At 40.4% G+C, this 24,785-nt stretch overlaps 2 protein-coding genes across 3 annotated transcripts; one reads left to right on the forward strand and one right to left on the reverse strand.

Moving 5' to 3' along the window:
- The first annotated feature begins 1,758 nt into the window (after positions 1 to 1,758).
- Positions 1,759 to 10,166, forward strand: hsd17b2 (hydroxysteroid (17-beta) dehydrogenase 2). 2 transcript variants are annotated; one of them, XM_056245730.1, is made up of 5 exons: positions 1,761 to 2,162; positions 3,287 to 3,499; positions 5,533 to 5,718; positions 6,074 to 6,211; positions 9,655 to 10,166. In XM_056245730.1, exons 1-5 carry the CDS (start codon positions 1,901 to 1,903, stop codon positions 9,993 to 9,995), a joined length of 1,140 nt encoding a protein of 379 aa, XP_056101705.1. In that variant the 5' UTR covers positions 1,761 to 1,900; the 3' UTR covers positions 9,996 to 10,166. The 2 variants fall into 2 exon arrangements, with proteins under 2 accessions (XP_056101706.1, XP_056101705.1); XM_056245731.1 differs by lacking the exon at positions 5,533 to 5,718 and having other exon boundaries at positions 1,759 to 2,162.
- A 1,304-nt stretch (positions 10,167 to 11,470) lies between these two features.
- On the reverse strand, positions 11,471 to 19,405 carry mphosph6 (M-phase phosphoprotein 6). Its single transcript, XM_056245747.1, has 5 exons — positions 19,242 to 19,405; positions 18,926 to 19,038; positions 12,140 to 12,230; positions 11,744 to 11,853; positions 11,471 to 11,652 (listed from the first exon to the last, which is right to left on the reverse strand). Exons 1-5 carry the CDS (start codon positions 19,290 to 19,292, stop codon positions 11,511 to 11,513), a joined length of 507 nt encoding a protein of 168 aa, XP_056101722.1. The 5' UTR covers positions 19,293 to 19,405; the 3' UTR covers positions 11,471 to 11,510.
- Between the last annotated feature and the right edge of the window lie 5,380 nt (positions 19,406 to 24,785).

Raw genomic sequence — 24,785 nt, forward strand, 5'->3', positions numbered from 1 at the left:
CCAACACATGCTATGCACTGGTTAAGGGGCGTGATTAATTTCTGTGTGGTATAAAGCATAAACCTGAAGATTTACAAGATTCTCACACTCATCAAACCAGGCAGCTCAGCACAATAGACAGGTTGTAATCTCACAGGCGCCTTTCTAGATCTCCTGATAGCATTGGCTGTGTGTTGTGTAGAAATGGAGGGTATTGTAGAAGACTGCCTGGGCTTTCTATATGATCTACTCATGGTAATATGCGTTGGACTGCTTCTGCGCGTGGCTGTAGGCCGGTCTGGGAGGTGGGTGGTGTTGCTTGTGGTTTCCGGTGTGATGTTGAGCTGTTTGGTCCATTCAAGTGTTCTTAAAGTGGGGCTTATGAGTGTGCTGTGTAGTGTGGTCCACTATGTAGGGAGAGAAGAGGTCATGTTGTCTACCCTGGACAAGGCGGTACTGATCACAGGTAAGACACCATATCCAGTTTGCTCCTAAATTATGTTTATTTGTATATATTCTAAAGGTCAGCATATATAATAATGTATTCACAGCATAGTGAAGTAGTGTATATCTTATGAAGCCTTTCAAGAACAAGGTCATGTTTCACCATCAAATCATTAAACTTTAAAACTCCTGTGTGTAATTATCAAGTGCTCCTGGAGATCTTCATTAACTGCTTTTAGATGTGTTTGATCAGGGTTGGAGCTGAACTTTTTACTGAACGGTAGATCTCCAGGAACTGGATTGGGCAGCCCTGGTCTAAACCAATTAAAGGTGTCAAAACGCCCAATAAGCTTTGAAATCAATCATATCATTGGTTTCCTTCAGGCGAAGTTCCACTTCCTGGGTTTGCAGGCTACGGGGCGTCTAAGGCAGCGATGATCGTGTACAATGGAGCGATTAGACAAGAACTCTACCGCTGGGGAGTCAGAGTCATCATCATTCAACCTGGAGCTTTCAAAACAAGTGAGAATTAAGGCCCGTTCACACCAGGAACCATAACTACAAAGTCTATAACGAAAACTATATTAACGTCCACATTCACGATCAATCATATTCTGTTCATTATGAGTGATATTTATGTCATCTGTTGCTTTAAATGCTTGAGCTGGAGTCGACTTGATTCCGATTGGCTGGCAGTGTTGTTTATCGTTCATCAGAATTCCAACCATATTGTTACACTGTGTCAGTATACGCTGATTTAACGCAGCCGCCATTTTGAAATGGCTCCGGTGGGAAGAAAACCGGAAGTGTCGCCTTTAATCATAGGAGAGTCGCGAATGCGATGGCGTATTGTTGTGTTTAATGTAGAAATTTGTTATTCTAAAAATGTACATACATTTCTTTCATACTTTAGACTATATACAGTGAAATTCATTTATAAATAATTTTTTTTTATATATATATAATTCAGAACGTAAAAAAAAAAAAAAAGCAGGAACAAACTATATACATATCCTATATTGGATATTAACATCCAATAGTGTAAATCGCGGCAGCAGCTTCAGGTTGGGAGTCCAAGGCATTGTTGTCTATCTGTACTTCCGGGATTCTTCCTGATGGTTGTTTCTTTAAATTGTCTGGCCAGAAGACCTTTGAGCCAAGTACAGTTTCGCAATTCATCGGTAAATGCATCCAATTATGCTATTAAAAGCACTTATTATTTTTTATTTTAAAGTTTCTGTTTGTTTCCATCTAAGTATCTTAAGATGAAGCACGTTTAGACATGCCTAAATATCCAACACATGCTATGCACTGGTTAAGGGGCGTGATTAATTTCTGTGTGGTATAAAGCATAAACCTGAAGATTTACAAGATTCTCACACTCATCAAACCAGGCAGCTCAGCACAATAGACAGGTTGTAATCTCACAGGCGCCTTTCTAGATCTCCTGATAGCATTGGCTGTGTGTTGTGTAGAAATGGAGGGTATTGTAGAAGACTGCCTGGGCTTTCTATATGATCTACTCATGGTAATATGCGTTGGACTGCTTCTGCGCGTGGCTGTAGGCCGGTCTGGGAGGTGGGTGGTGTTGCTTGTGGTTTCCGGTGTGATGTTGAGCTGTTTGGTCCATTCAAGTGTTCTTAAAGTGGGGCTTATGAGTGTGCTGTGTAGTGTGGTCCACTATGTAGGGAGAGAAGAGGTCATGTTGTCTACCCTGGACAAGGCGGTACTGATCACAGGTAAGACACCATATCCAGTTTGCTCCTAAATTATGTTTATTTGTATATATTCTAAAGGTCAGCATATATAATAATGTATTCACAGCATAGTGAAGTAGTGTATATCTTATGAAGCCTTTCAAGAACAAGGTCATGTTTCACCATCAAATCATTAAACTTTAAAACTTGAGGCCTATTTTTAGATCCAGTAAGTTTTTTTCTTTTTTTTTTCTTTGCATTGTGACATTGGTTTTATGACAATTAAGCACATTTCCTCCAAAATTCCCAATGCACAATGCAGTAAAATAAAATAAATAAATCTCATTCTCACATTGGATCTAGATTTACTTTTGGATATTTTAAAATCATCATCATTATTCATTATATAGATTCTGATTATATAATTAACATACTGTATATTTATATATATATACTGTTACTATTAATGCTGTAATAGAACAAGTAAAATATTGCAGTACCGTAATGTGTTGTTTTATTAAAAACAGCTCATTTTCATTACTGTAATCTGAAAATTGAATCAGGTTTATTTTTAAAAACATCTATACATGATGGTAGTATTTGTTGTACTCCCTTTAGGCTAATAAAACAATTATAGGGGGGAATTCAGGTTGATTGGGACACATTTTACCATTAAGATGACTGGGGAAATGTGTCCCAATCAACCTGAATTCATCCACTGTAATACAGTAAAAGAAAAAAAAGTTATAATACAGTTATGAGAATGTGATTTTTGCCATACATTAATGGGGGTAATTTTGGGGTAAATGTTCCTAATTGTCATGAAAATAAGTCTTAAGGGTCCTGAAATGTTAAAAGGGATTTGGGATGATATGTGTACATCTCACCCAGTAGAAAACAGTGTTTCTCTATAGTCCTATATAGTGAACTTTGCACTTTGAACTTAACTCAGTATGGTTAACTTCACTGGTTCCCATAAGACCATAAATCACTGCTGCATTCTTGTGATGTAATGTATCACAGATTGGTTGGCGTATAGATTAGAAAAATAAACAAACATGAATTGCCTATGTGGCAGCTAACCACTATTAACCATAATGCAATGTAATATTGGGATATGTGGAGGTGTGATTGAGTAACCAATTGAGATTGTGTATGTCACACAGGTTGTGACTCGGGTTTTGGTCATGATCTGGCCAGGTTTTTGGACGGGGCAGGGATGAGGGTGTTTGCAGGGGTTCTGAATGAACTCAGTCCTGGAGCTTTGAAGCTAAAGAAAGCTGCATCTCCAAACCTTACCATCCTACAGTTAGACATCACCAACAGCAGCCAGATCACACAGGCATATCAGGACATCAAGAGCCAAACAGGAAAAGCAGGTAAGAACAGAACTGGTAAGTGTGGTGTTGACATCTGATCGTATTGGTGGTATTTTATAATGATATCTTTAATCATTATTAATACTCATAGTCACTTGTGTCCAGTAAGCAAACACCTAGAACAATGGCCTGGTTCTCAACTCTGGCCCTCAACGTCCACTTTCCTCCAAGGTTTAGCTCCAACCCTGAAACACACCTGACCAAAGACTGTAAAAAAGATGGACAGCGCTACTACACGTCCTTCCAATGTAGAAAAATTAAAGTGAGACAATTTTTGTTATTCTGATTGAAACTCTCTTCACATCCTGATAGCAATCAATAACAGAAGTGGACTAAATATTAAAGTGCTGGCATATATTGTCTGTGGAAGTCTTAGGACCAACAAAATGTGTGTCCAATCATTGCTTTCGGTCCGAATGTAATGATTGGATGTCTTACCTGCCTGTCAACACATGTATTTCCATCCCTCCGCACACATGCTCACACAGACTTCACACACGTCACCAGCGCGTTCAGTAAGACTATGCAGAGTTAAACAGACGTCAGTCACAGAGCGTCACAAACAAACAGCAGCCGCGTTTCACAGTTCCTCCTGAACCAAAACAATGAGCTTATGCTGCTTACACACATCTCATAACTGTAATTTAGAGACGCAACCCATGACCTTCTACTCTGAGCTGTTCAGACTAGGATTTATGCGTTTCAGTGGCAACACTATCAATGCCGAAATGAATCTGCAGCAGTCAGGTGGCACAAGTAAGAGCTCTTTAAGTTGTTTACCTTCATTATTATTGTAATGTTTTGTGCTTTGAGACATGAGGTAATTTAACGCCGTCTCTTCTTACGCTTTGCTGAATCTGCTCTGGCTGTGTGTGTTCGTGTGTTTTGGAGGAGGCATGGCTTTGGAGATGCTCTGAAGGGAGGGTGGGATCTTATGCTTTAAAAGCTTCCTATTGATAATCGCTCCGATGTTGCCTAACGGTTGTTGCCGATTAAGCCGTTCAGAGGCCGAGTGTGTGCAGTAGTGGAGCCGCGGTGTCAAGGTCCCGCAGACTCAATCCCAGCTGACAATCATAATGTAATGATTTTTTAGTTTGGCTCGTGTGTCCCATTCGACTACACGGAGAGGGTGGCATCACGCACATTTGAGTTTCCGAAACAGCCTGAATATATGGATTACTTTTATGTCTTTCAATAAATAGACAGAAATGATGAGCGAATATTAAAAATATCTTTATTTGTTTCTAAAGATGAATGAAAGTCTTATGGGTTTAGACCGACATGAGGGTGAGTTGAGTATGATGACAGAATTTAATTTCGAATAAACTATCAATTTGAGTTTCTGTCACGTCTGGTCCTTCTCTTTCATATTCTCTTTAATAGTCTCATACTTAAGGGAAAAACTTTAGGTGCTTTATGCAACCGGGCACTGGCCCTCAAGATCCATTTTCCTGAGTTTATAGAGCGTTCCATTTGTCCTCGGATGTGGGAAAGTCCTAGCCTGGTCCTGCCGGTCTATCTGGGGTCACGAAACCATTCAGTCTGAGAGTCAGCATGACGAGTACCACTGTGTGTACACAGAGACCTATCATAAATTATAACACTTAACACTTTCTGACTGTTAAAATGAGATTCTCATTCAACTTGCCTCGGTCGGACTCGGCACTGAAGAGTGACGGATCACGTGCGCTCCACTGACTTCACTCCTATTGTTTGTTGCTCCCGAAAGTCACTCATCATTTGCATAAAGTTGAACAGATCTCAACTTTGTCGCATCGCTGGACACACCCACCCGGTCACCAACGGTCACTGTCGCTCGTGTCGCCGGAAATCGCCCGCTCTCCATATCTGCATAGCAACAGGCTACAAACCACTCAAGTTAGCAACCACATAGCAATGCCCTGGCAACCTCTGACATCACCCTAGCATAGTAGCAAATAGTTTTCAACTGTTGTTACTGTTTAAAGTTTAGTATACAGTATGTATAGAGACAAGTGCATTATTATTTTGTATTACTCGTTTCTTGTGGGCAGGACTCTGGGCACTAGTGAACAACGCAGGAGTGCTGGGATACGTGTGCGATGGAGAAATTCAGCCTATTAAAATGTATAAAAGACACGTAGATGTGAATTTTATTGGTAGTGTGGAGATAACGCAAGTCTTTCTGCCACTGATACGACAATCAAAAGGAAGAATAATCAGCATATCCAGTTTGGCAGGTAAATGGTTTCATAAGCATGCAAGGTTTTTGCAATACTGACTAACTCAAGCTATTTAACATTTTTTTGACAAAACATTTATCCTAAACCAGGGCTGCCGAATCCTGCTCCTGGAGATCTACCAACTGCAGAGCCCAGATCCAACCCTGATCCATCACTCCTGTGTGTAATTATCAAGTGCTCCTGGAGATCTTCATTAACTGCTTTTAGATGTGTTTGATCAGGGTTGGAGCTGAACTTTTTACTGAACGGTAGATCTCCAGGAACTGGATTGGGCAGCCCTGGTCTAAACCAATTAAAGGTGTCAAAACGCCCAATAAGCTTTGAAATCAATCATATCATTGGTTTCCTTCAGGCGAAGTTCCACTTCCTGGGTTTGCAGGCTACGGGGCGTCTAAGGCAGCGATGATCGTGTACAATGGAGCGATTAGACAAGAACTCTACCGCTGGGGAGTCAGAGTCATCATCATTCAACCTGGAGCTTTCAAAACAAGTGAGAATTAAGGCCCGTTCACACCAGGAACCATAACTACAAAGTCTATAACGAAAACTATATTAACGTCCACATTCACGATCAATCATATTCTGTTCATTATGAGTGATATTTATGTCATCTGTTGCTTTAAATGCTTGAGCTGGAGTCGACTTGATTCCGATTGGCTGGCAGTGTTGTTTATCGTTCATCAGAATTCCAACCATATTGTTACACTGTGTCAGTATACGCTGATTTAACGCAGCCGCCATTTTGAAATGGCTCCGGTGGGAAGAAAACCGGAAGTGTCGCCTTTAATCATAGGAGAGTCGCGAATGCGATGGCGTATTGTTGTGTTTAATGTAGAAATTTGTTATTCTAAAAATGTACATACATTTCTTTCATACTTTAGACTATATACAGTGAAATTCATTTATAAATAATTTTTTTTTATATATATATAATTCAGAACGTAAAAAAAAAAAAAAAGCAGGAACAAACTATATACATATCCTATATTGGATATTAACATCCAATAGTGTAAATCGCGGCAGCAGCTTCAGGTTGGGAGTCCAAGGCATTGTTGTCTATCTGTACTTCCGGGATTCTTCCCACCGGAGCCTCACTTTCTATTTCAAACTGGCGGCTGCGTGAAATCAGCGTATTGTTATAGCCGTGGTGGACTTCACTATTCTTGAAGAATTATAGCTAATGTTAAAGTTATTGTTCGTGGTGTGAACAGCCCTCAAAGGCCCATTCACACCATGAACAATAACTATAAAGATAACTATATTAGCAAAATAATGTTTCACACAAAATGAAGTGAAGATGATGAATGAACAAAAAGGAAGATCAAAAAATGAACATAAGAGCATCTACAAGAAAGAGTTTGTTGTAAGTCACCAGCATCACAGCCAAACAATGACACTCAAAACTGTCCTGTTTCTAGAGCTAATATCACAACAACAGCATATCTTGGTTCTGTGAAACAGCAAAACCAATGTTACTCACATATGGAGCAGAAACAAAGCAACCTCTGCGTCTGTTTTTAAGCCTTCCCTCTTAGATCTCTCCTGCGCTGGAAAGCTTTGCTAATAATAATGTGGGTCCTAAAGCTCTTTCCTGATCATAACCCTTCTTCTTCCAGTCATATTCCTCTGAGCTTTTCTCTTTTGTAATGTCTCTCAGCCATCTCTTTCTACAGTCTTTCTTCAAATCTCCCTCTTGCTCACTCTCTCTCCTCCCCCATCATGAGTGGACACGCCCCTACTGCTGATTGGCTCATTCTCTCCCCTCCCCATCATGAGTGGACACGCCCCTACTGCTGATTGGCTCATTCTCCCCCCTCCCCATCATGAGTGGACACACCCCCTACTGCTGATTGGCTCACAGTCTCTCCTCCCCCATCATGAGTGGACACGCCCCTACTGCTGATTGGCTCATTCTCTCCCCTCCCCATCATGAGTGGATACGCCCCCTACTGCTGATTGGCTCATTCTCTCCCCTCCCCATCATGAGTGGACACGCCCCTACTGCTGATTGGCTCACTCTCTCTCCTCCCCCATCATGAGTGGACACTCCCCCTACTGCTGATTGGCTTACTCTCTCCTCTCCCATCATGAGAGACACGCCCATTACTCCTGATTGGCTCAATCTCTCTCCTCCTCAATCATGAGTGACACCCCCCCTACTGCTGATTGGCTCACTCTCTCCTCCCCCATCATGAGTGGACACGCCCTCTACTGCTGATTGGCTCATTCTCTCCCCTCCCCATCATGAGTGGACACGCCCCCTACTGCTAATTGGCTCACCCTCTCTCCTCCCCATCATGAGTGGACACGCCCACTACTGCTGATTGACTCACCCTCTCTCCTCCCCCACCATGATTGGATACGCCCACTACTGCTGATTAGCTTACCCTCTCTCCTCCCCCATGATGAGTGGCACGCCCCCTACTGCTGATCGGCTCACTGTAGGCTTGTTCGAGTTGAACTGGCGCTGCACAGACCGATTGCTGAATGACATCAAAGTACCGCAAGACCGATTAGAGAGCAGACGGCTCTGTATGCTTTTGAATTGCTCTCGCTGTATTTTGATATCATAAACCGATCGGTCTGTGCTCGAACCGACCGAACTCGAACAAGCCTTGTCTCTCCTCTCCCAGCATGAGTGACACGCCCCCTACTGCTGATTGGCTCATTCTCTCCCCTCCCCATCATGAGTGACACACACCCCCTACTGCAAAAATTAATTCCGATATTAAGGCTGTGACATATAAACAAGCCGATCAACCTGATCACTTTATTTAGCGTTCATGTAAAAACTACGTTTGGATGAATTCATTCAAACAAAATGTGTCCATATAAACTGAGTGTTTCTCAGAAATCGCTTACTGCACCTTTAAATGGTCATGCTCTATAAAATTGGCTGTAAAAATGTTTTTATTGTTCATCAATTGGAACAAACAAATCATTACAAAAGTTATTCCAACAATATCGTTCCCGTGTGTCGTTATTGTTATAGCTGTGGTGTGGACTTCCTTATTATCGTAGAATCAGAACGACTATTACAAATGTAGTTATAGTTATCTTCCTTGCAAAAAATAAATATCTCATTTAAGTGTACACCACTCAGAGGACTTAAGGGACTTCCCCTAGTTCACCCATTAATTCAACTTCTGTCATTATTTATTCACATTCAATGCAACTCTTTTTTCCTGGAGAATTTTAATGAATATAACAATTGATAGTTCTTTTCATTTTGGGGTGAAATTTGACCCACTAACATTGACAGGCTTTGTAAGCAGTTTTAAAGGATTAGTTCACTTCAGAATGAAAATTTCCTGATAATTTACTCTCCCCACGTCATCCAAGATGTTCATGTCTTTCTTCCTTCATTCGAAAATAAATGAAGGTTTTTGAGGAAAACATTCCAGGATGTTTCTCCATATAGTGACTTCAATGGAAGGTCCAAATTGCAGTTTCAGTGCAGCTTCAAAGTCTCGACACCAGCCGAGGAATACGAGTCTTATCTAGTGAAACCATCGTTCATTTAAAAAAAAAAAAAGAAACATACTTTTTAACCACAAATGCTTGTCCTGCACGTCCACGACTTCACGCATTACGTAATCATGTTGGAAAGGTCACCTGACGTAGGAGGGAGATGTAGGGTTAGGGCGAAAAACATCTCATTCTCTCCAACAACTTCAAAATCGTCCAACATCGTTGTTTTACCTTTAATTTATTTTTGTTGTAAATGGCGTTTGACTTATTTGCAAGTTCCCTTTGTAAACACTAGGTTGGTACTTCCGCCTACGTCACGCGTGACCTTTCAACGCGATTATGTAATGTGTGGTGCATCACAGAGCTAGTGCAAGATGAACATTTGTGGTTAAAGTATAATTATCATGAAAATTTGAAGGGAACTAATCCTTTAATAACTACTTTCGTCAACTCATTTCCCAGATATTTTCGGCAGCAGGGAGCAGTGGAATAGTGTTCAGGAGGACATCCTCAGTGGTTTGTCTCAGGAAGTGATGACGTCTTACGGAGAAGAATACATCCGCTCAATGCAGCAGCGGCTGGCCAACATGTCTTCAGCATCAAGATCCGACACAGGCCCGTTTCTGGAGGATTTGAAGCATGCAATACTGTCCCCGAGACCAAAACACTTCTATTACCCAGGGGCCGCAGCGTGGGCTCTTCCCTTACTCTACAGACACTGTCCCACCTCACTGTCCGACAGGATCCTCTCCCCAATCTTTATGACTGGTGATGCCCAGCCAGCACAGCTTGGGGGTTCTTGAACTGTGATTCTGTTTGGTGATACAAGTGAATTTCCCACTTCACATTTACATACAGTACCTTATGGTAAGGTAAGGACTTAGGCAAGCAAATAGGGGTGTAACAATATATCGCAATACAACAATATGTATCGTGGATAGTGATAATATGTACTGGTGATAGTTCACCCAAAATGAAAATTACTGTGTGTGAAAGTTTTCAGCATTTTAGTGTCAGTAGTACTACATTAAACTACTATAATGTTGAATATAATGCAATAGGAGAATATTTGTGGAATATCCTGATCATGCTAAATGTCCAATGTTACCAGTAAAAAGTGGCAACATTATTTTAAATATATCTAGTCAGTGACAGTGCATAATCGTCTAAAATAATTCTGGATTTTCAGCTTCAGAATCATGAATATGTTTTTTCTGGTGTCTCTATTGTCCTGTTCATTGGGTTTCCAGCACCAAATACAAGCCTGTTCATTTACACACCAATGTAAATATAAATATCAAATTTAGCATTTTAATCAACAGTACATTTTGTTCATTTTTTATCATGTGTCTTCGCACTAATATCATGAGTTTGGTATCGTGATATGTATTGAATCGTGACATGAGGGAATCGTTACACCCCTAAAGGCAAATACCACACCATCAGTGGTCGAAGTCTAGTGTGGAGTGGTCACATTTACTGTTGCATGGTGAATTTTAGAAATCCAGTCATTCCAATAGGGATCCAAACACCTGAGGGCGAAAGATTTTCCCACACAGATTGCACAACGGGTCCAATGTGCTCCAAAAAAAAAGGTAACTAGATTGCAACACTATTGTGTAGAGGAGAACTGAGCGACTGAGCCTGGTTTCTCTCAAGGGGTTTTCTCCATTCTGTCCCCTGATGGAGTTTGGGTTCCTTGCCAGTGTTGGGGACATTCACTTTAATATTCAACAATATTATTGATGTGCCTCCATTGACAGCATTATATGGGAACTGAACTGAGCTGGATGATGACGTCACCGTTTCCCCCAGAGCGGCTATATATATAAATGAACTAAATTAATAACTTTTTTTACAACAAAAATGAACCATCATTGAACTTACTTAACTTGACTATGACACTATTTTCTTCTAGATCTGCTGTACAGCAGAAACACACTTTGTTGCATTATATTTTCCTGTTATCTCTGTAAAGCTGCTTTGAAACAATCTGTGTTGTTTCAAAATTTCACAAATGTGACTGCAGCTTGATGGTTATTTTCTACTATTAAGGGCAGCACCACAGATCTCAGCAATGTTTAAAGAATTGGGTGATGAATTCATCACATCCAGGTCAGGCTTTTACAACTTTTAGGACGGTACATTTAATTGTGAAAAAAAAATGTATAAATCACATCTTCTGTACACTTGTACCTTTCCATAAAAAGATGATCTTTTAACAATGCATTTGTTGTCACTAAATAGGTATTTTTTTTAAAAGAAAAACTTAAAAAAAAATGTCCATTGAATAAAAAACTAAACATTTACAAAGCGTCTCAGTCCTGAGGCTTCATGAAGGCCCGTTTAGGTGGATAATCAGCAATATTGCAATTGACGTCTTCTTCTGTCCTAGTAATAGCGGAGCGATCTCGTTTCTTGGCAAACTTTTTTCTCATGCTCCCAACCAAACTCTCATATCTGAAAGAAAAAATAAACAAGTCAATGTCTTTCACTCACAAAATCTGCTGTGAACATCATGACATCACGGTGAGCTGATTTCCTCTCGCACCTTCTAGCCATCTCTTCGTCTGTGATATCGGTTTCCATTCTGCTCAGAGTCTCGTCCTCCTCTTCATCCTCCTCCTCCTCTTTGTGTGCGTTCATCAGCAACATTAACTTCTACAAAAAAAAAAAATCAGTTTCGTGGTGAATAAACAAACTTAGATAAGATATTATATTATCACACACAATGAATAAATAATAAATATTTCAGATTTCAGGACGCTAATCAAATCCCAAGTTTGAGACATTAATTGGTTAAAAAAGAAAGAAATTCCATTTTTTGCATACAACATGAAATAAATGAGTTTATAATCAACCATTTGGAAAGATGCTAAATGAAAGCAAACTTATGGTCTCACACTTGACACTTAAAACAAAAAAAAAAGGTTTACGAAGCTTGTACCTGAACATCAGGATTGAAGCCTTTGAATGACATCCTGCCGTAAACCAGATCCTCGCAGGGAACGAAGCTTCTCTCCTCGACGATGTGGTTTCTGGTCAGAATTAAAGTGGCTAGTTATTTTTTATTCTGATACAGAGCTTGATTATATGATTCGTTCAATTTCAGAGGCAGAGTTTAATAAACCACGCATGACACTACGCCATTACACATCAAATTATGTAGGACAAGGTATGTGGTCTCATTTAACAATGTCATTCTGCATTACAAAAGAAAATCTCAAAGTTCTTCTCAACATTAACTATCAACATATTCCACGAACACACAAATAGCCTTTATTCTGAACAGAGACACTTCGCTAACTTCATTTTGGCTTGGTCTATGGAAGCCCATTTCCACCACACAAGAAAAAAAATCGTTAAAAAGTTACAATTATGAGATACTAATTCACAATTATGACAGTCAAAATTATGATAAAAATGAGTAATAATAATGACAATTCAACTTGTGATAATCATGGCTTTTTACATCATAATTATAACCTTGTGTCACTTTTTAACTCGTAACTAAGACTTAGTATCTCTTAATATTGACTTTTACTCTCATAATTAGGACTTTCCAAAGCATGGTGGGTTTTTTCCTTATGTGGCAGAAATGGGCTTCCATAGATATTTGTTATGTAACACAGTGACATCCATGTGACTTAAGGGATAGTTCACCCAACAATCATTTACTCACCCTCATGTTGTTCTGAACCTGTATGAGTTTCTTTCTTCTGCTGAACACAAAGGAAGATATTGAAGAATGTTTGGTATTCCGACAGTTGACGGTAGCCATTAAAAATAATAATACTATGGAAGTCATTGGTGCCACACAACAGTTTGGTTACTGACTTCCTTCAAAATAAAATATTTTGTGTTCAGCAGAAGAAATAAAATGCAGGTTTGGAACAACTTGATGGTGGGTAAGTGATGACAAAATGTTCATTTTTGGAGTGAACGGTCTCTTTAAGAGTGTATGAGTGAGATGTCGTCAGTGTGTATGAGTGAGATGATGTCAGTGTGTATGAGTGAGATGTCGTCAGTGTGTATGAGTGAGATGTCAGTGTGTATGAGTGAGATGATGTCAGTGTGTATGAGTGAGATGATGTCAGTGTGTATGAGTGAGATGATGTCAGTGTGTATGAGTGAGATGTCAGTGTGTGTGAGTGAGATGATGTCAGTGTGTATGAGTGAGATGATGTCAGTGTGTATGAGTGAGATGTCGTCAGTGTGTGTGAGTGAGATGTCGTCAGTGTGTGTGAGTGAGATGTCGTCAGTGTGTATGAGTGAGATGATGTCAGTGTGTATGAGTGAGATGATGTCAGTGTGTATGAGTGAGATGATGTCAGTGTGTATGAGTGAGATGATGTCAGTGTGTATGAGTGAGATGTCGTCAGTGTGTATGAGTGAGATGTCGTCAGTGTGTATGAGTGAGATGATGTCAGTGTGTATGAGTGAGATGTCGTCAGTGTGTATGAGTGAGATTTTTGTCAGTGTGTATGAGTGAGATGATGTCAGTGTGTGTGAGTGAGATGTCAGTGTGTATGAGTGAGATGATGTCAGTGTGTATGAGTGAGATGTCAGTGTGTGTGAGTGAGATGATGTCAGTGTGTATGAGTGAGATGATGTCAGTGTGTATGAGTGAGATGTCGTCAGTGTGTGTGAGTGAGATGATGTCAGTGTGTATGAGTGAGATGTCGTCAGTGTGTGTGAGTGAGATGTCGTCAGTGTGTGTGAGTGAGATGTCGTCAGTGTGTGTGAGTGAGATGTCGTCAGTGTGTGTGAGTGAGATGTCGTCAGTGTGTATGAGTGAGATGTCGTCAGTGTGTGTGAGTGAGATGTCGTCAGTGTGTATGAGTGAGATGTCAGTGTGTGTGAGTGAGATGTCGTCAGTGTGTATGAGTGAGATGATGTCAGTGTGTGTGAGTGAGATGTCGTCAGTGTGTATGAGTGAGATGTCGTCAGTGTGTATGAGTGAGATGTCGTCAGTGTGTATGAGTGAGATGTCGTCAGTGTGTATGAGTGAGATGTCGTCAGTGTGTATGAGTGAGATGATGTCAGTGTGTATGAGTGAGATGTCGTCAGTGTGTATGAGTGAGATTTTTGTCAGTGTGTATGAGTGAGATGATGTCAGTGTGTGTGAGTGAGATGATGTCAGTGTGTATGAGTGAGATGATGTCAGTGTGTATGAGTGAGATGATGTCAGTGTGTATGAGTGAGATGATGTCAGTGTGTATGAGTGAGATGTCGTCAGTGTGTGTGAGTGAGATGATGTCAGTGTGTATGAGTGAGATGATGTCAGTGTGTATGAGTGAGATGTCGTCAGTGTGTGTGAGTGAGATGATGTCAGTGTATGAGTGAGATGATGTCAGTGTGTATGAGTGAGATGTCGTCAGTGTGTATGAGTGAGATGTCGTCAGTGTGTATGAGTGAGATGTCGTCGTCAGTGTGTATGAGTGAGATGATGTCAGTGTGTATGAGTGAGATGTCGTCAGTGTGTATGAGTGAGATGTCGTCGTCAGTGTGTATGAGTGAGATGTCGTCAGTGTGTATGAGTGAGATGTCGTCAGTGTGTATGAGTGAGATGTCAGTGTGTGTGAGTGAGATGTCGTCAGTGTGTATGAGTGAGATGACGTCAGTGTGTATGAGTGAGATGTCGTCAGTGTGTGTGAGTGAGATGTCGTCAGTGTGTATGAGTGAGATGTCAGTGTGTGTGAGTGAGATGTCGTCAGTGTGTATGAGTGAGATGATGTCAGTGTGTATGAGTGAGATGTCGTCAGTGTGTGTGAGTGAGATGTCGTCAGTGTGTATGAGTGAGATGTCGTCAGTGTGTGTGAGTGAGATGTCGTCAGTGTGTATGAGTGAGATGTCAGTGTGTGTGAGTGAGATGTCGTCAGTGTGTATGAGTGAGATGACGTCAGTGTGTATGAGTGAGATGATGTCAGTGTGTATGAGTGAGATGTCGTCAGTGTGTATGAGTGAGATGATGTCAGTGTGTATGAGTGAGATGATGTCAGTGTGTATGAGTGAGATGTCAGTGTGTGTGAGTGAGATGTCGTCAGTGTGTATGAGTGAGATGACGTCAGTGTGTATGAGTGAGATGATGTCAGTGTGTATGAGTGAGATGTCGTCAGTGTGTATGAGTGAGATGATGTCAGTGTGTGTGAGTGAGATGTCGTCAGTGTGTGTGAGTGAGATGATGTCAGTGTGTGTGAGTGAGATGATGTCAGTGTGTATGAGTGAGATGATGTCAGTGTGTATGAGTGAGATGATGTCAGTGTGTATGAGTGAGATGATGTCAGTGTGTATGAGTGAGATGATGTCAGTGTGTGTGAGTGAGATGTCGTCAGTGTGTATGAGTGAGATGATGTCAGTGTGTGTGAGTGAGATGATGTCAGTGTGTATGAGTGAGATGATGTCAGTGTGTATGAGTGAGATGATGTCAGTGTGTATGAGTGAGATGTCAGTGTGTGTGAGTGAGATGTCGTCAGTGTGTGTGAGTGAGATGTCGTCAGTGTGTGTGAGTGAGATGTCGTCAGTGTGTATGAGTGAGATGATGTCAGTGTGTATGAGTGAGATGTCGTCAGTGTGTGTGAGTGAGATGTCGTCAGTGTGTATGAGTGAGATGTCGTCAGTGTGTGTGAGTGAGATGATGTCAGTGTGTATGAGTGAGATGATGTCAGTGTGTATGAGTGAGATGATGTCAGTGTGTATGAGTGAGATGATGTCAGTGTGTATGAGTGAGATGATGTCAGTGTGTATGAGTGAGATGATGTCAGTGTGTATGAGTGAGATGATGTCAGTGTGTATGAGTGAGATGATGTCAGTGTGTATGAGTGAGATGATGTCAGTGTGTATGAGTGAGATGATGTCAGTGTGTATGAGTGAGATGATGTCAGTGTGTGTGAGTGAGATGTCGTCAGTGTGTATGAGTGAGATGACGTCAGTGTGTATGAGTGAGATGATGTCAGTGTGTATGAGTGAGATGTCGTCAGTGTGTATGAGTGAGATGATGTCAGTGTGTGTGAGTGAGATGTCGTCAGTGTGTGTGAGTGAGATGATGTCAGTGTGTGTGAGTGAGATGATGTCAGTGTGTATGAGTGAGATGATGTCAGTGTGTATGAGTGAGATGATGTCAGTGTGTGTGAGTGAGATGTCGTCAGTGTGTATGAGTGAGATGTCGTCAGTGTGTATGAGTGAGATGTCGTCAGTGTGTATGAGTGAGATGTCGTCAGTGTGTATGAGTGAGATGTCGTCAGTGTGTATGAGTGAGATGATGTCAGTGTGTATGAGTGAGATGTCGTCAGTGTGTATGAGTGAGATTTTTGTCAGTGTGTATGAGTGAGATGATGTCAGTGTGTGTGAGTGAGATGATGTCAGTGTGTATGAGTGAGATGATGTCAGTGTGTATGAGTGAGATGATGTCAGTGTGTATGAGTGAGATGATGTCAGTGTGTATGAGTGAGATGTCGTCAGTGTGTGTGAGTGAGATGATGTCAGTGTGTATGAGTGAGATGATGTCAGTGTGTATGAGTGAGATGTCGTCAGTGTGTGTGAGTGAGATGATGTCAGTGTATGAGTGAGATGATGTCAGTGTGTATGAGTGAGATGTCGTCAGTGTGTATGAGTGAGATGTCGTCAGTGTGTATGAGTGAGATGTCGTCGTCAGTGTGTGTGAGTGAGATGTCGTCAGTGTGTATGAGTGAGATGATGTCAGTGTGTATGAGTGAGATGATGTCAGTGTGTATGAGTGAGATTTTTGTCAGTGTGTATGAGTGAGATGATGTCAGTGTGTATGAGTGAGATGTCGTCAGTGTGTATGAGTGAGATGTCGTCAGTGTGTATGAGTGAGATGTCGTCGTCAGTGTGTGTGAGTGAGATGTCGTCAGTGTGTGTGAGTGAGATGATGTCAGTGTGTATGAGTGAGATGTCGTCAGTGTGTATGAGTGAGATGTCGTCAGTGTGTATGAGTGAGATGTCGTCAGTGTGTATGAGTGAGATGATGTCAGTGTGTGTGAGTGAGATGATGTCAGTGTGTATGAGTGAGATGATGTCAGTGTGTATGAGTGAGATGTCGTCAGTGTGTATGAGTGAGATGATGTCAGTGTGTATGAGTGAGATGATGTCAGTGTGTATGAGTGAGATGATGTCAGTGTGTATGAGTGAGATGTCGTCAGTGTGTATGAGTGAGATGATGTCAGTGTGTATGAGTGAGATGATGTCAGTGTGTATGAGTGAGATGATGTCAGTGTGTATGAGTGAGATGATGTCAGTGTGTATGAGTGAGATGATGTCAGTGTGTGTGAGTGAGATGATGTCAGTGTGTATGAGTGAGATGATGTCAGTGTGTATGAGTGAGATGATGTCAGTGTGTATGAGTGAGATGATGTCAGTGTGTATGAGTGAGATGATGTCAGTGTGTATGAGTGAGATGATGTCAGTGTGTATGAGTGAGATGATGTCAGTGTGTATGAGTGAGATGATGTCAGTGTGTATGAGTGAGATGATGTCAGTGTGTATGAGTGAGATGTCGTCAGTGTGTGTGAGTGAGATGATGTCAGTGTATGAGTGAGATGATGTCAGTGTGTATGAGTGAGATGTCGTCAGTGTGTATGAGTGAGATGTCGTCAGTGTGTATGAGTGAGATGATGTCAGTGTGTATGAGTGAGATGTCGTCAGTGTGTGTGAGTGAGATGTCGTCAGTGTGTATGAGTGAGATGTCGTCAGTGTGTGTGAGTGAGATGTCGTCAGTGTGTATGAGTGAGATGATGTCAGTGTGTATGAGTGAGATGATGTCAGTGTGTATGAGTGAGATTTTTGTCAGTGTGTATGAGTGAGATGATGTCAGTGTGTATGAGTGAGATGATGTCAGTGTGTATGAGTGAGATGATGTCAGTGTGTATGAGTGAGATTTTTGTCAGTGTGTATGAGTGAGATGATGTCAGTGTGTATGAGTGAGATGTCGTCAGTGTGTATGAGTGAGATGTCGTCAGTGTGTATGAGTGAGATGTCGTCGTCAGTGTGTGTGAGTGAGATGTCGTCAGTGTGTGTGAGTGAGATGATGTCAGTGTGTATGAGTGAGATGTCGTCAGTGTGTATGAGTGAGATGATGTCAGTGTGTGTGAGTGAGATGATGTCAGTGTGTATGAGTGAGATGATGTCAGTGTGTATGAGTGAGATGTCGTCAGTGTGTATGAGTGAGATGATGTCAGTGTGTATGAGTGAGATGATGTCAGTGTGTATGAGTGAGATGATGTCAGTGTGTATGAGTGAGATGATGTCAGTGTGTGTGAGTGAGATGATGTCAGTGTGTGTGAGTGAGATGATGTCAGTGTGTATGAGTGAGATGATGTCAGTGTGTATGAGTGAGATGATGTCAGTGTGTATGAGTGAGATGATGTCAGTGTGTATGAGTGAGATGATGTCAGTGTGTATGAGTGAGATGATGTCAGTGTGTATGAGTGAGATGATGTCAGTGTGTATGAGTGAGATGATGTCAGTGTGTATGAGTGAGATGATGTCAGTGTGTATGAGTGAGATGATGTCAGTGTGTATGAGTGAGATGATGTCAGTGTGTATGAGTGAGATGATGTCAGTGTGTGTGAGTGAGATGTCGTCAGTGTGTGTGAGTGAGATGATGTCAGTGTGTATGAGTGAGATGATGTCAGTGTGTATGAGTGAGATGATGTCAGTGTGTGTGAGTGAGATGATGTCAGTGTGTATGAGTGAGATGTCAGTGAGGTCTCACTCTTTGGCCTTGAGCTCAGGAAGGTCCAGGAACCAGTGATCATCACTGATGATCCTCTTCTCCTCCTCATCCAGCTGCTTCTTCACCTCTGCATCTAAGCCTCTCTGCATGAACTACACACACACACACACATACAGTTCACAGTGGACCACGTGACTGCGTTCAACAACGCCACGAGACTCAAAACAAAACCGAACTTTAACATGAAACCTTCTTATTACAAGTTCAATCAAAGGCTCATCCCTGAATACCTCTGTTTTGTGAATATCATACATTAGAGCTGATGCTGATGTCTGCAACAGTCACGGCTTCTTACCTTCATTCGCAGGAGATTTTTAGACAGTTTCGCTGCACCATCGTTCGCCATTTCAGGTAAGAGTTAAACTGCACGTTTTAATGTGAATGAATTGATGTAAAGTGTTTTTCTTTGATAGATGTATTACATGGGCACCATGACTGTATCCGGCACAAGACGCTAAAATAAATACTAGTCCGCATGAAGTCTGCGCACGCGCTGTCGCAAAACGTGCAAGGCTCGATTAGTCGCACAGCAGCACAGATCGACCGACAGCATTTGTTGTTAAATGATTTGTAATACAGATCTAATAGTACAATAATGTTCTTAATTCAATGATAGATAATTTATTTGTAATATGATTTAGTTAAAAAAAATATTTACTATACATCATTTTGATGAATGTATCGATTACTCATGTCTGAGGAGCTCTATACCCAGTAATGCCGCAAGTTGCCAACACATGATTTACTTTTCAAAATGTATCACTAAAAACGTTCTTGTATATTTCACCACAGTGAGGATTTATTGATGCGGTTTTGGTAAGTTAAACAGACGTTTTTGCCTACAAATCGCCTTTGTGTAACACAGCTGTTCAGTTAAATGTTGACATATGAAAGCTCTGTACAACAATAGTGGCCATGTATTTTCTTATTGGGGGTTTCCATAAAGAGAGGCATCAATTATATTATTTCAGTTATTATTTTTGTATTAATAGTAATATAAGTGTATTTTTTTGCGTAACTAACATTGACTGCTATCAAAATATATCAAAATATGAATACTGAAATAAAAATGGCTGTTTAAGGACGTTTTTCTCATTAACACTTTTACCACACGGCTGTTTTATTTATTTACCTCACTATAAAAAAAATACCATATAGTGCCACCATGTACTGTAGTAATACCATGGTGTTCTTTAAAGTACCTTTGAGTACCAAGTTGTAAATACCTTGGTACATGTGTTAATTTATATGGTGTGTATTCAAGCCTTATTAATATTCAGTTTGTTATAGGAAAACCTCCATCACAGAGTGACAGAAGCCCTGGAGGAGAAGGGAAATGGGACCAGCGGACTCCAGGGTGTCTCATGAGGTGCACTTGGACAGATCGGAGGGAGGTGCAAATATCCCCACTGTAAAGGGATCGCTCCAATCCTGTGACATGCACATGCATCAGAAAGAAACTGCTTTCTGGAGTTTAATGAGATGATGAAATAAGTAAGATGGTCACATAATATTTGTTGTTCTGGGACAGTATGAAGTATTTAATTTAAGTTATTAAAGTGAAAGTCACAAAATTATGTCACAATGAGAAATATTGTTTGCACACCTGTACTTTTTATATATATATTCTAAGTTTGTTTGACTCTTCTCAAAGCGTTATGACAATTACGGTAAGTAGTAGACAAGACTAGTTATTGTGCCCGAGCTGATGCTTCCATGAAAGACTGTTACACCAGGACTTCTTCTCCCAAAGCAGGAATCATACACCGAGTGAATCACTCAGTGTGAGTTTTTGTTAGTGTATAAATATATCAAATACAAAAACAAATGAATTTATTTAAAAAGTAATGTTTTTTAAGAATTATCCCATTGTGGTGTTTCTGACAGGTCAAAAAACAGCTTGAAACAGTGTAATTTTATTGTTATTTATATACTATTATAGTATTTAATAATATTTTGAATGAGTTATTTTATATTTTCAGTTTTCATTTAAATTTTAATTATCATTTTTGCAATAATTTATTTCATTTCAGTTTTATTTTTTTAGTTAGTTTTTTTCCTAGTAATTAAAGGTACAATATGTACAATAAGTTTTGTAATAAAATATTCAAAAAACACTTTCACAGTGTGATATATTTCATGGAGTTGTGTACTTACATTATCCCAAAAGTTCCCAAGGATTTGGAAATCCAGAGAAATTCTAGTTTTAAATAACCGTCCCTTGTCATTGTCGTCTATCAATGTAATCGATGTAATATCTGCGCTATCCTCGGTTTCCGCTTGTAGAAACCATATATATATATATACACTCACCGGCCACTTTATTAGGTACACCTGTCCAACTGCTCGTTAACACTTAATTTCTAAGCAGCCAATCACATGGCGGCAACTCAGTGCATTTAGGCATGTAGACATGGTCAAGACAATCTCCTGCAGTTCAAACCGAGCATCAGTATGGGGAAGAAAGGTGATTTGAGTGACTTTGAACGTGGCATGATTGTTGGTGCCAGAAGGGCTGGTCTGAGTATTTCAGAAACTGCTAATCTACTGGGATTTTCACGCACAACCATCTCTAGGGTTTACAGAGAATGGTCCGAAAAAGAAAAAACATCCAGTGAGCGGCAGTTCTGTGGGCGGAAATGCCTTGTTGATGCCAGAGGTCAGAGGAGAATGGCCAGACTGGTTCGAGCTGATAGAAGGGCAACAGTGACTGAAATAACCACTCGTTACAACCGAGGTATGCAGCAAAGCATTTGTGAAGCCACAACACGCACAACCTTGAGGCGGATGGGCTACAACAGCAGAAGACTCCACCGGGTACCACTCATCTCCACTACGGAAAAAGAGGCTACAATTTGCAAGAGCTCACCAAAATTGAACAGTTGAAGACTGGAAAAATGTTGCCTGGTCTGATGAGTCTCGATTTCTGTTGAGACATTCAGATGTTAGAGTCAGAATTTGGCGTAAACAGAATGAGAACATGGAACCATCATGCCTTGTTACCACTGTGCAGGCTGGTGGTGGTGGTGTAATGGTGTGGGGGATGTTTTCCTGGCACACTTTAGGCCCCTTAGTGCCAATTGGGCATCGTTTAAATGCCACGGCCTACCTGAGCATTGTTTCTGACCATGTCCATCCCTTTATGGCCACCATGTACCCATCCTCTGATGGCTACTTCCACCATGTCACAAAGCTCTAATCATTTCAAATTGGTTTCTTGAACATGACAATGAGTTCACTGTACTAAAATGGCCTCCACAGTCACCAGATCTCAACCCAATAGAGCATCTTTGGGATGTGGTGGAACGGGAGATTCGCATCATGGATGTGCAGCCGACAAATCTGCAGCAACTGTGTGATGCCATCATGTCAATATGGACCAAACTCCCTGAGGAATGCTTCCAGCACCTTGTTGAATCTATGCCACGAAGAATTGAGGCAGTTCTGAAGGCAAAAGGGGGTCCAACCCGTTACTAGCATGGGGTACCTAATAAAGTGGCCGGTGAGTGTATATATATAGCTATACATAGATTCCTCATTAGGGGCCGTTTCAATGGGCTGCTGTAAGCCGCTAATGAGGATCTGTCTATGATAGTGTCTCGCACGCAGAGCCGGACAGTAACGGAGTACATTTACTTGAGTACAATTTTGAGGGATCTGTACTTTACTCGAGTATCATTTTTGGGGAGTACTCATGACTTTACTCAAGTACATTTGAGAGGCAAATATTGTACTCTTTACTCCACTACATTTCTATCCATAACCGTGAGTACCCGTTACTACTTCTAAAAAAAAAAAAAAAATATGGAAAAAAGAAAAATCTCGGAAACCCTCAATTTGTTGTTTCCCTCTCAAACGTGATTGGATTGTGCAGGCGCCACTGATTGGGACAGCCTATCAGCAATCACCTTCTGCTTTCCGCCAAAGTCAACTCCATGGTCCGATTTAGATAAGAGACGAAACAATGGATGAAGACGCAGCAGGTCCATCCCGTGAATGTGCCAACCCGTGGCCCCACCTCGCCAGACTATTTCAATTTTCTGAAATTTTCTTAAATGTTAAATAAAGCAACATGGTAAAAAGATGAAAATGACTTGATTTTACTTTTTACTTTCATACTTTATTTTTGAATTTATGCAAAAGAACATCTGACAAGAAAATAAAATCAAGCAAACAAATCAAAATGATTCCAATAACACAATAAAACAAATTAATTAACAATAGTTGCAGTCAAAGACTTTTTTTTTTCTTACTCCTGTCAAATATTCGAAAAGGAGTGGGAAGAAAAAAAAAAACGTATTTAATCCCACCCCCTATCCACAATTCAAAAGCTTACAATAAGTCGACCCACGTTCCATGTATTCATAAATCTACTTTGTTATATATATACATTCTCCAAGGTATTAACATTTTTCATAACTCCATGTAGGACGTTTCAGTACATAAATGTAAGCACTGTGGCAATAGTAATGCAATATTTAGAAAATGGACTCTTGATACTCAAGTACTTTTAAAAACAAGACGAAACTTGTACTTGAGTAAAATTTAGCAAGGTGTATCAGTACTTTTACTCAAGTAATGAAGCTGTGTACTCTGTCCGCCTCTGCCCGCACGTCGCTGTTGTGTCGTTCAATCATGACTGATTCGAGTATCAGTTGAATAGTCAGTTCACGATTATTGATTGAGAGTACAGAAAATGCAAAAGAAAAAAACTTGAACGTAGATAAAGTGAGGCAAGCAGGCTTTGGGAAAAACAGAGAAATAAAATAAGGATCAATATCGGTGTGGCGTTTTCAGGATGGAGAGAGCTTCACGTCAAACTTGGACATGACAGACTCTGCTCTCGCATGTGTTTTATAGACAGGTAAGCAGAGCCGGATTATCCATAAGGGCACTTGGGCCAGTGCCCAGGGGCACCAACCATTCACAACCACTAGGGGGGCACCACATGAGTCAAGCTTTAAAAATATTTTTCGTAAATTGTTATATTATTAACTTGAAATTCTTGACAGACCATAAATAAATCGTTTATGAACACTAATTTAACAATAATAATAACAATTAAAGCTGCTAGCAGCATTTAGCGGTGTTCAAGCAGTTAAGGCCGTTAAGCACAAAAGCATCAAAAGACATTAAGTTTTATGTAGCAAGCATTTAACCATTGACATCATAGATGGAATAGACCATGTTTTAGCATGATTTACCATGATATACCAAATTTAGTGTGATTTTTCATGATCTGCCATGTTCCAGTATGATTTACCATGAATCTAGCATGATTTACCACAGTTTACCATCATTTACCATGTTATAGGATGATTTACCATGATATACCACATTCTAGAATGATTTACCAGGATTGTAGCATGATTTACCATGATTCATCACATTGCTAGCATGATTTGCCATGATCCACCATGTAATAGTATTTTTTACTATGATTTACCATGTTTCTATCGTGATTTACCATGATTTACCACATTGCTGCATTGATGTGAAGGGCCAATAAAAATGAAGTGATAAACTCTGACAAAAAATGATTGTGTTATAATAGTTAACATGGAAAAACTGGTTTGCTTTAGTGCTGTGATTTACTGGTGAAAATCAAGTGTGTCAAAATGAAAGTGAGCCAATAAGTGGTCTTCTACTGCCCTCTGCTGGCCACTGTACTTATTAATAAAGTGTTTTCACAAGTGCTTTTGCATTCATATGTAGACATATGCTTACACACACACACACACACACACACACATGGGATATGTTATTGTGAAAATCTCTTTTAATGGTGTATAAGCATGCATTTCACATATTTCTTTGTGATGTAATAATATAAAACTAT

This window comes from Rhinichthys klamathensis, unplaced genomic scaffold, assembly GCF_029890125.1.
Source record: "Rhinichthys klamathensis goyatoka isolate OS25496 unplaced genomic scaffold, OSU_Roscu_1.1 h1tg000033l_1, whole genome shotgun sequence".
Taxonomy (NCBI): Eukaryota; Metazoa; Chordata; class Actinopteri; order Cypriniformes; family Leuciscidae; genus Rhinichthys; species Rhinichthys klamathensis.

Bases quoted from the DNA above. Each gene is read 5' to 3' on its own strand.
- hsd17b2 (XM_056245730.1), top strand. From the start codon at position 1,901: ATGGAGGGTATTGTAGAAGACTGCCTGGGCTTTCTATATGATCTACTC. The intron at 2,163-3,286 runs GTAAGACACCAT...TATGTCACACAG, and splicing joins CAAGGCGGTACTGATCACAG to GTTGTGACTCGGGTTTTGGT. The intron at 5,719-6,073 runs GTAAATGGTTTC...GGTTTCCTTCAG, and splicing joins CAGCATATCCAGTTTGGCAG to GCGAAGTTCCACTTCCTGGG.
- mphosph6 (XM_056245747.1), bottom strand. From the start codon at position 19,292: ATGGCGAACGATGGTGCAGCGAAACTGTCTAAAAATCTCCTGCGAATG. The intron at 19,039-19,241 runs GTAAGAAGCCGT...GTGTGTGTGTAG, and splicing joins AAAATCTCCTGCGAATGAAG to TTCATGCAGAGAGGCTTAGA. The intron at 11,653-11,743 runs GTGCGAGAGGAA...TTTTTCTTTCAG, and splicing joins GACGAAGAGATGGCTAGAAG to ATATGAGAGTTTGGTTGGGA.